At 57.2% G+C, this 10,019-nt stretch overlaps 1 protein-coding gene across 1 annotated transcript; it reads right to left on the reverse strand.

Annotated features, from left to right (window-relative positions):
• Positions 1–1,893: 1,893 nt before the first annotated feature.
• Positions 1,894–9,811, reverse strand: TRIM72 (tripartite motif containing 72). The gene is made up of 6 exons (XM_068968378.1): positions 9,422–9,811; positions 6,130–6,225; positions 5,811–6,041; positions 5,322–5,344; positions 3,564–3,682; positions 1,894–2,489 (listed from the first exon to the last, which is right to left on the reverse strand). The coding sequence occupies exons 1-6, from the start codon at positions 9,809–9,811 to the stop codon at positions 1,894–1,896; spliced, it is 1,455 nt and encodes a 484-aa protein (XP_068824479.1).
• Between the last annotated feature and the right edge of the window lie 208 nt (positions 9,812–10,019).

Consider the following 10,019-nt stretch of genomic DNA (forward strand, 5'->3'; position numbering starts at 1 on the left):
CAAGACTGAAGGCTGGACAGGCAATGAGAAGATTGTCATTGTTTACTTGCTCAGTCTTGTCCAACTCTTCGTGACACCATGGAATACAGCCTGCCAGACTCCTCTGTCCATGGGATTTCCCAAGCAAGAATATTGGAGAGGGTTGCCATTTCCTTCTGCAGGGGATCTTCCCAACCCAGGTATCAAACCCTGTTCTCTAGAACTGCAGACAAAAATTCTTTATCATCTGGGTGACCCATACTGCCTAGCAATACATCAGTCGTCTCCTGACACAGATTTAATTAGGAAGGAGTCAGACTGTAATCGCATTTATTCACACTGCTGGATTTGACCATCAACGAATCATCCCTTCACTTAACAGTTTTATTTTCTGACAAGAAAGAGCTTCTCAGATGAATTCTCTCTTGTGTCCCAGAGCCAGGGCGCAACAGGCCTTCCTCTTGGAGACGCAGCCAGGGGCGCACCCCCAGCCAGATCCTTTCTTACCCTACCCCTTCCTCTCCCCTCCACCCCCAGAAAATTCCCACACTGGCGTCAGTTGCCAGAGGGTCCCAGACCTCACAGAGCAGCAGCAGTAGCGACCCCACTGGTGGTAGGAAATGGCCCAGGCCTTTATCCTTCCTTAGGATGGGAGGGGCAGCAGTCCCACCTGCCTGAACCCCCAAAGCCTCTCCCTCCAGGGAAGAGGGGCTCCCACTCCTGGCTTCAGTGGTTATTTTAGACCCAAAGGCCTAAAAAAATGTTCACACTTAAGGAAGCAACTCGGGGAGGGAGGGTGATAAGATGGGGGCTTCCTCTCCTTCACAAGCAGCAGGGCCCAGGGCAGGGCTAGCATCAGGCTTTTTCTCTTGGTTGGCAACGGAGGGGATGGTGTCCTCCACACCTGAGACACTCAGTCAGCATAATCCGGAGGCAAAGGGCAATAAGTGGGGGGTCAGTTTATTCACCCAGCAAAGGCTCTGGCTTCCCAGGTGGCACTAGTGGTGAAGAGCCCGCCTGCCAATGCAGGAGACGCAGGTCCGATCCCTGGGTCAGGAAGATCCCCTGCATGAGGGTGTGGCAACCCACTCCAATATTCTTGCCTGGAGAATCCCATGGACAGAGGAGCCTGGCGGGCTGCAGTCCACAGGGTCGCAAAGAGTCAGACACAACTGAAGCACTTTGGCACACAGGCTCTGACAGTTTTTAAATGGCTGTGGCCTGGAGGAATGTATTTTGGGTTTTCTACGCATCATGGCTGACAGCTTTGTGATAACTCTGTGTAAGAGCAAGCTGACTGAACAGAAGGCCGGCTGAGTTAGCCACGCTTCAGGTGTGATCCAGCTTGTGAGAGGCAGCATCAGCGGCCCCTGAGGACTTGCTAGAAAGGCCCACTTTTGACCCACCCCTGACCTACTGAACCAGAAATTCTGCCCTCTGGGCTTTAGCCAAGGCATTCCGAGGTGCTCTGAAAAGGTGACCTTGGTGCATGTGCTCCAGTTGGAGAATCACCCCGGTGGAAGGCCTCTTGCCGTGGTGAGACCAGACCTGACTTCGGAGGCCCCCCATGGCGGAAAGGAGCGGGAGGCTTCCGGGCCTCCTGACTCCCACAGAGTTCTCCAGCTCCTCCCCTCCCTCCTCCCCAGGCCCCCTGACCTTCCTCAATCTCAACTTCTTGCCTGATCGCTGGTGTTCCCAGGTTCGCCAGCTAGAGTTTCTCCACTGACCTGACTTCAGGTCTCCCCTTCCCATCACCACCCCAACCCCTGGCTGGCTGTCCCCTGCACATGCCAACCCCCAACTTCTCAGAATGTTTGGAGTCCCGTCCCCAACCCCCTCCGCCCTGACTTCAACCCCGGCCACCCTGACCAAGCCGGCAGGGCCCCCCACCCCTCCCCGAACCCGACCCGCAGCTCAAGCCTCTGAGCCCGAGCCAGAGCCGCCGCCGACGTCGGGCCCCACGAGCAGCAGCGGCTGCGCATTTTTGCCCTTGTCGTGCCAGCACACGTCGAAGAAGGGGTAGACGGGCCCCGGTAGGCGCTCATGGAAGGCGAAGAGCAGCTCCAGCGCGTCGGGGTCGCTGGCGTCGTAGAAGGAGAGGACGCCGTCGCCGAAGCTCAGGTAGATGCCGATGCGCGTGGGCCGCCTCTCCGGGGTGCGCAGCGCGCGCGGTTCCTTGGCTTCGACGTGAGCCTCCAGGATCTTGCCGTCGCGCAGCCCGAGCAGCCAGAGCCCCTGCGAGGGCACCGCGTGCAGCCGGCCGCGGCGACCGGCCTGGGCGCCGATCACGCCCAGCGCCCAGCGCGGCTTGTCGCCCACCTCCACCTCCCAGTAGTGCTCGCCCTCGGAGAGCAGCTGGTGCGTCACCACCGCCACCGCCTTGTCGAACTGGCGGGGGTCCTCTCCGGCTGGTGGCGCCTTTTGCTCCGAGCACTCCACGCGGCGGCCCGAATTGGACAGCACCAGGCTCGGGTGGGCCGTGCTCGGGTCAAAGGTCAGCTCCTGCAGCGCTGACACCGAAAGGAAGCGAGTCAGACCCTGCGGGTGGGCTTTCCTGAGAGCCTTCTCCCAACCCGCCTGTTGGGGGAGCAGCTCCTCTCATCCTCCCAGCATCTCTGGGCAGTGAGCCCCGCCTCGGCTTCCTGACTCAGGCCAAAGGCCACACCTCTCAGGGCTTCAGTTTGTTCAGCTGTAAAATTAGGCCATAATTCCCTCCTTCCAGGGTTGTGGGGAGGACTAAGTGGATACAAGGCCGTGGCACTCACCATCTAAGGCCTTAGAGCAGGAGATAGTCAGGAAGCCTGGTCCTAAGCTAGTCTCAACCTCACCTGGCTGTGTGACCAAATCAGGTTTGACCAGTCTCTGGGCCTTAGTCTTCTCTTGGCTAAAGCAGAGGTCCCTCCATTCCCCCCAGTGAGGCCGGGTATATATCTGCTGGAGCTCTAGCTCCCCAGTGGGCTCTAGCTTTTGCAGAGAAAAAACCCACAGGCCAGAGTCAGTGTCTGACCCCAGGGTTCCAGCTCCGCAGGTCCTCAGCTCCCAGTGAGCAGGGCGTATCATCCCCACGTGTGGGGCACAGCAGGGGCAAGGCAGGTCCATGGGTCTTGCAAGGCTCAGACCCAGGCCCCAGCTTCCCCTGCTGCCGCAGCAGCATTCTTTCAGTAAGCAGGACTTACTGTCAGGACTTCCCTGGTGGTCCAGTGGCTAAGACTCTGCACTCCCAATGCAGGGTGCCTGAGGTTTGATCCCTGGTTGGAGAACTAAATCCTACAGCCAGGAACTAAAGACTCCACGTGCCACAGTGAAGATGGAAGAGCCTTTATGCCCAGCTAAGATCCAGTGGCATGGCCAAAAAAAAAACCAGTGCCCTCTCCATGTCAGTCAGCCACCCGAAAACCCCATGCGCTTTAAAGGCCTTCTCTGAGCACAGGTTACAAGAGTGCTAACCCCGAGGGAAAGGGGCAGTGGGCACCTTCTAGGGTGATCTCCCCAGTTGGGATTGAGAGGCCTCTCTGTATGTGGCTGGGGCCTCCCATCAACCACAGCATCACAAGCACAAACCCAGGGTGGGCCCCTCCCAGTACCTGGCATCAGAGCCCGGAACATCTTCCTCCACACCTGGAATTTGAAGTCATCTGAGATGATGGGCAGCTGGATGTCCAGACGGGCAGGTGGTGGTGACTCTGCCAGGATCTTCTGCAGCCTGGGGGTGGGGAGAGGGGAGGAAGGGTCGGTGAAGGGACTCCTTGGAAGAGGCACAGAGTAGGAGGAGGGCAAGGGGCAGTAGCTAGAAGACAGGAGGAAGGAGCTGTGGTCAAGTTCCAGGATGTGCCCCTCCCCCATCATACCCTGGTTTAAAGCTCTTCTGTTTTCATTTGTTTGGAAAGATAAAAAAGGTGTGGAGATGGATGGTGGTGATAGTTACACAGCAATGTGAATGTACTTAATGCCACTGAACTTAAAATGTACCCTAAAAAAAAAAAAAAGGTTAAAATGGGGAATTTCCTGGCAGCCAAGTGGTTAGGACTCTGCCCTTTCACTGCTGATCCCTGGTCAGGAAACTAAGATCCTGGAAGCCACACAGTGAGTCCAAAAAAAAAAAAAAAAAAGGTTAAAATGGTAAATTTGACGTTATATTTTGTTGTTTTTATTATTTAGTCTCTAAGTCATGTCCAACTCCTTTGTGAGCCCATGGACTGTAGAAGATCAAACCAGCCAATCCTAAAGGAAATCAGTCCTAAATATTCATTGGAAGGACTGATGCTGAAGCTGAAACTCCAATACTTTGGCTACCTGATGCAAAGAACTGATTCATTGGGAAAAAAACACTGATGCTGGGAAAGATTGAAGGCAGGAGGAGAAGGGGATGACAGAGGATGAGATGGTTGGATGGCATCACTGACTCAATGGACATGAGTTTGAACAAGCTCCAGGAGTTGGTGATAGACAGGGAAGCCTGGCTTGCTGCAGTCCCTGGGGTCACAAAGATGGACACAACTGAGCAACTGAATTGAACTGGGGTAGGGTTAGGGTTAGTCCATGGGATTTTCCAGGCAAGAATACTGGAGTGAGTTGCCATTTCCTCCTCCAGGGGATCTTCCTGACCCAGGGATTGAACCCATGTCTCCTGCATTGGCAAGCAGATTCTTTACCACTAAGCCACCAGGGAAGCCCACGTATATTTTACCAGTATTTTTTCAAAGCCTTCTCTTGGGATAAGGTCCAGCTCCTCCCCTCTTCACAGTTTGGCCCCCTCCAGCCACACCAGCTTCATCTTCACTTCCTCTTAGCAGTCTGCACTTGCTGTTCCCTCTGCCTCCAATGCTCTTCCACCAACTCTTTACTTGTAGGCTATGTCGCTTCAGCCATGTCTGACTTTTTGCAACCCTATGGACAGTAGCCCACCAGCCTCCTCTGTCCATGGGATTCTCTAGGCAAGAATATTGGAGTGGGTTGCCATGCCCTCCTCCAGGGGATCTTTCCAACCCAGGGATCAAATCCACGTCTGGTGGGTTCTTTACCGCCAGCACCACCTGGGAAGCCTGTTCACTCCTTCAGCATCCAGCTCTAACGTGCACACCTTTCGAAAGCCTGGCCCTGCCACCACCCCCACTCCCACCCCCACCCCCCAACAGCAGCACTGAGTGATGCCTGTGTCCCTGCCCACATCTGTCTCCAGCAGTGGTCTGGGAGGTCCCTGAGGAGAAAGACAGGTCAAGTTCATATCCGCACAAAGTGCAGGGGAATCCCAGTGGACTGAATGGGAGGAGAGGGTGAACCAGCCAGTGTCCCTGGCAGACAAGTGCAAGATGGGAAAGGGGGCAGGGCCAGGTTGATCTCACCTGCTGGTCACCAGGCAGTATTTCTGGAATGAGAGAAAGAGAGAATGGAGGTGAGCAGGCAGGGGGGACACTGGGGGCTTCTGAGGCTGGGGCAGAACACAGAAATGCTGGGTGCGGGGTCAGGAAGAATCAGAAAAGACAAAAGAAACCCAGAATTAAAGGCCACCCCTAGCCCTTTACTGTGGCGTGAATTAGAAAAAATACACCCTTCCTCAAGAAACTAATTCCACCTGATAAAAAATTGTCCTAATAAAAATGCAGACCTACAAAGTCTCTGATACGAATGATGCCCCCTTAGATACAGCGTCCTTGGGCAGTGCCCCACCTAAACATCCAGAAGGGCCATCCTGGGGCTCACCCCTCCTTGGTGTGTGACCCTGGCTCATCCTTGCCCATCTCTGTACCTCGGGCTCCCTATGTGACAACGGAATAAGGTCTCCAAAGCCTAAACCCTGGCTGAGGGGCAGAGGGAAGCCATCCAATGCTCACCATGAGGAACTCTGTCTGCGGCTTGTCTGCCACCTCCTCCAGCACCTTCTCCATCTGCCGCAGCTGTTCCAGGTAAGAGTTCAGGCTCCCCAGCTCCCGCCGCAAGGCGACCCCCGCCTCACCCCGCACTCGCTCAGCTTCACGGTCCAAGGAGCCCTCCAGGGCAGCCAAGAACAAACGCATCTTGCCCAGTTGTTCGCCCACTGCCCCCCTGAACTGACGCACCGTCTCCTGGGGGGACAGACAGGAATGAGCATTTGGCTGGGGACCCCCAGCCTGGACCCCCAGTCCCCGGGCTTTGCTGGGACGAGTCCCTCACCTCCACTTCCAGCAGCTGATGCTCCAGCAGGGCCACACTCTTCTCCTTCCGCATACAAGCCTCCTGCAGCTGTATCTTCTGCTGTGGGAGCTGCGTCTGGTGGGGGGAGGGCAGATATAAAGAAGTGATGCGACCGCCCACCTCCCCCACCAAACCCACACCTCCCCGCCTTAACCCGCCCCCTCTGGCTCAGCCTCAATGCCAGCTCCTCTTCCAGCCAGGCTGGCAACTTATGCCCCAAACACATTTGCTGGTCTCAAGCACTTGCCAGTACCAGTTCTGAGGTCTGGAATGTCCCCCCTTCCCATTGTCTATCTCCATTAAGTCCTCCCCAGCCTTGTCTTTCCTGATTGCATCCCCCCAGCAGGCAGCCCTTCAGCATAGATCTTTGGGAAGATGATTATCACAGATGTAGTTGGGTCTCCTCCCCCGGAGAGGTAAGGGCTTGGCACATAGAGGGTTTCAGGGGGTAGTGGAGGATGTGTACAAGAGACAGGCAGCCTCCTCCTATTCCTGCCCTTCACCCTATACCTAAAAGCAGAATCTTAGCAAAACCCTCTAACCGGCCTCCCTGCACACTTGTAGGCTCTGAGGGTAGTAGTGTAGTGTGAGTTGCTCAGTCGTGTCTGACTCTTTGCGACCCCATGGACCCACCAGGCTCCTCTGTCCATTAGATTCTCCAGGCAAGAATACTGGAGCCATTCTCTTCTCCAGGAGTTCTTCCCAACCCAGGGATCAAACCCAGGTCTCCTGTATTGCAGGCGGATTCTTTACTGTTTGAGCCACCAAACAGGGTTTCCCTGGTTCTGAGGGTAGGCAATTGAATAAAAATGTCTTCTGGGACTTCCCTGGCAGTCCAGTGGTTAAGACTATGAGCTGCCAATGCAGGGGGCATAGGGTCTATCCTTGGTTGAGGAACTAAGATCCCACAGGCAGTGCAGCACGACCAAAAGCTTAAAAACAATGTCTTCTGCATGGACAAACCAAACAAACCTGTGGGCCAGCTCCTACTCTAGGTCTGTCTGTTTGGGATCCTGAAATGCAGGCATAGGGGAGTTCCTAATACCTCCAGCAAAAGCCAGTTTGCTGGGAGGTGCACGGCCCTGAAATCAGACTGTTCCAGTCCTGTCGCCCTGACTTCCAACCTCAATTTTCCACTTTTGCAGAATGGGAACGGTTATCCCCCACCTACCTTACCTATGGTTTTGGGGACAAATTGGCAGCCTCCTCTCCACCTCCCCTAAAGGAAACTAGGATACCCTCTAGGTACTGTTGGCTATGAGTCCCCACCGAAATTGGACCATGGGCTACTGCGGCCGGCTGCCAGGTCAGTCTCCTTCCCCAGACATCTCCCAGGGCCACAGCCCTGTCTGCTGCTGGGCAGGGTAGCCCTGGAGGCTCTCAGCTATCTGAGGTGAGATGAGCCATCATCATGGGTGACAGAGCTGAGCCGTGGGGACCAAGCACGACGGCACCGTAGAGGCTAGGGGCTGAAGAGAGAAGGCTCTTGGAACATCCCGTGGTGAGGAGGTGTGGGGAGCAGTGCTTGACACAATGCATGATGGGTCTCACCAACAGGCTGGTGTCCTTTTACTCCGAGGCAAGCAGGAGGAGGCCGCATGACTTTGGGGGTTGTGAGTCCCCTGATGCCCAGCAGATCCCATCCAATCACTCTTGAGTCTTGGCATGTATTCTCTGGACCAACCCATCTTCCTCCCCAAGGACCCAGGTGTTCTGCTCTACCCCAGGTTTCTTGTCCATTATGTGGCTCAGATGATAAACAATCTGCCTGCAACGTGGAAGTCGTGGGTTCGATCCCTAGGTTGGGAAGATTCCCTGGAGAAGGAAATGGCAACCCACTCCAGTATTCTTGCCTGGAGAATTCCATGGACAGAGGAGCCTGGCAGGCTACTGTCTATGGGGTCACAAAGAGTCAGACACACTTTCACTTTTCCCCCTCCTTCCAGGAATCTCTACTTCAGACCTCCAGCTACCCCCTCCCTGGGGCTTAGGGTGGACTGATGCAGACTCTGAAAGACTGTATCCTAATCCGCCTACCCCTTTGAGGCTTCTGGGCTCCCTGGTGCCCTGTTCCACTTCATGGACTCTCTTCTCTTTTTGCAGATAAAGATGGATGAGGATAGGCATTCTGAGGTCACTAGCAGAGGGGAGCCTGGGTTGGGCGGGCTCCTGGGAGGAGGAGCCTCCTGCAGTGGGCTAGGGGACTACAAGCCAGCACCCCAAGGGATTGGCAAGGCTGGAGCGGGAGGGATGGTGAGGCTGGGCCCCTGGAGGATTTGGGGGGCCTAAGGGCGGGGTCTACCCCATCTAGAAGTCTGGAGACCAAGGAGAAGTGTCTTGCAACGCTGAATTTATGGGTAAAGATTACCCGCCCCCGACTCTCAACAGCTGCCTGAAGAGAGTGGCAGCTTCTCCACGCAGAGACGGTGGACTGCTCCAAGCCTCCGGACCCCGCCTCCGCCAAGCCCTGCACCTGTCGTTTATTCTTCCAACAACCCTATAAATGGCTTCATGACATATCTCCCTGGGCCCGTGTATACACATACACTCCTGTAGCTCTACATGCGTGTGATCTGCCACACGTACGCCAGGCGAGCCAGCGTGTGCCTGCGTCTCCATTTGCCAGTGTCTGGGCATCCGCAGAGATGGCAAACCTAGGGGGCGCGCACAACTGTGTGTGGAGGCTGGAGGCGTTCGGAACTTCCAGCTCCAACACAAAAACAGCCTGCACTTGGGTCTCGGTACCAACTCGGGGCTGTGCACAGAGTTGCCCGCGCAGGCGTGCCTTGGCCTCCCAGGTCCCTTTGGGTGAGGCTCCATCTGGTAACTGTCAGGTCATTACAAGCTTGGCAGCTCCAGGGGAGCAGGAGCGGGGCGGTCCCGGACAGCGAGGCCCCTCTTATCCAGGGCTACGCCCAGCAGCCGAGCCTGTTCGCGTGGGCCGCGGGCACCGACCCTGTCCTCCGCTAGGGCCCCAGCGAGGCAGACTCCGCTCTGCCGCTGCGCTCCTCTCGCATCCCCGCGTGCGCTCCAGTGGCCGCGCTCGTCTCGCCGAGGCTGGTCTCCGAGCGCTTCTTCCAGGCTATGGTCTCCGTCAGGCTCCGGTCTCCGTCAGGCTCCGCCTTCAGCTCATCTTCCCTAGACGCCCCTCCCCGCCCGCGTCCCTGGCATCTCCAGGCGCCCCGGGCCCTGAAGTTGAGGTCGGATCGTCCCGACCCTGACCGGTCCAACCATCCCATCCGACCCCGACCCCCGCCGGAGGGGCCCGCACCTTGAGGCGCGCGTGGGCTTCGGCGGCCGGCAGCAGGCGGTGGCCGCGGTGAGAGCCGAGCGAGGCGCACACGCCGCACACGAGCACGCGGTCCTGCTCGCAGTAGATGCTCAGCGGGTCCAGGTGCTCCTCGCAGTGGCCCTGCGGCACCTGCGCCAGCCCCTCCACCAGACGCGCCAGCTGCAGGTTGGTGCTGAGCGCCTGCGGCCGCGTGGGGGCCTGGCAGCTCGGGCAGAGCACCGTGCCGTCCTCCGCCGGCTCCCCGGCCACGCGGCTCAGGCAGGCGCGACAGAAGCTGTGGCCACACTCTGCCGTTACGGGCGCGTCGAACAGCTGCAGGCACAGCGGGCAGGACAGCTCCTGGTGCAGGAGGCCGGGCGCGGCCGACATGGCGGGCCTGCATGGAGGAGGGGTCCGTCAGGGAGACGAGACCGGGCCCAACCTCCAGAGGCCTCTCAACCCACACAGAAAGGGACTCTGGCTCAGGCCAAGGGAGAAGGGGAGAAAGGGAGACTCCCTTTCAGGCCCAAAGGCAACCTCAACTCGTTTATCTGCCCCAGCCCACCCTTCCACCCCACCCAAATAGCCCCTGTCAGGG

Source organism: Capricornis sumatraensis, chromosome 3, assembly GCF_032405125.1.
Source record: "Capricornis sumatraensis isolate serow.1 chromosome 3, serow.2, whole genome shotgun sequence".
Taxonomy (NCBI): Eukaryota; Metazoa; Chordata; class Mammalia; order Artiodactyla; family Bovidae; genus Capricornis; species Capricornis sumatraensis.

What these genes read in the sequence shown, in the direction of transcription:
- TRIM72 (XM_068968378.1), bottom strand. Translation starts at nt 9,811, where the DNA reads ATGTCGGCCGCGCCCGGCCTCCTGCACCAGGAGCTGTCCTGCCCGCTG. An exon ending in AAGCCCACGCGCGCCTCAAG is followed by an intron (nt 6,226 to 9,421) that starts GTGCGGGCCCCT and finishes TCCCCCCACCAG; the next exon opens with ACGCAGCTCCCACAGCAGAA. An exon ending in GTTCCGGGCTCTGATGCCAG is followed by an intron (nt 2,490 to 3,563) that starts GTACTGGGAGGG and finishes TTTCGGTGTCAG; the next exon opens with CGCTGCAGGAGCTGACCTTT.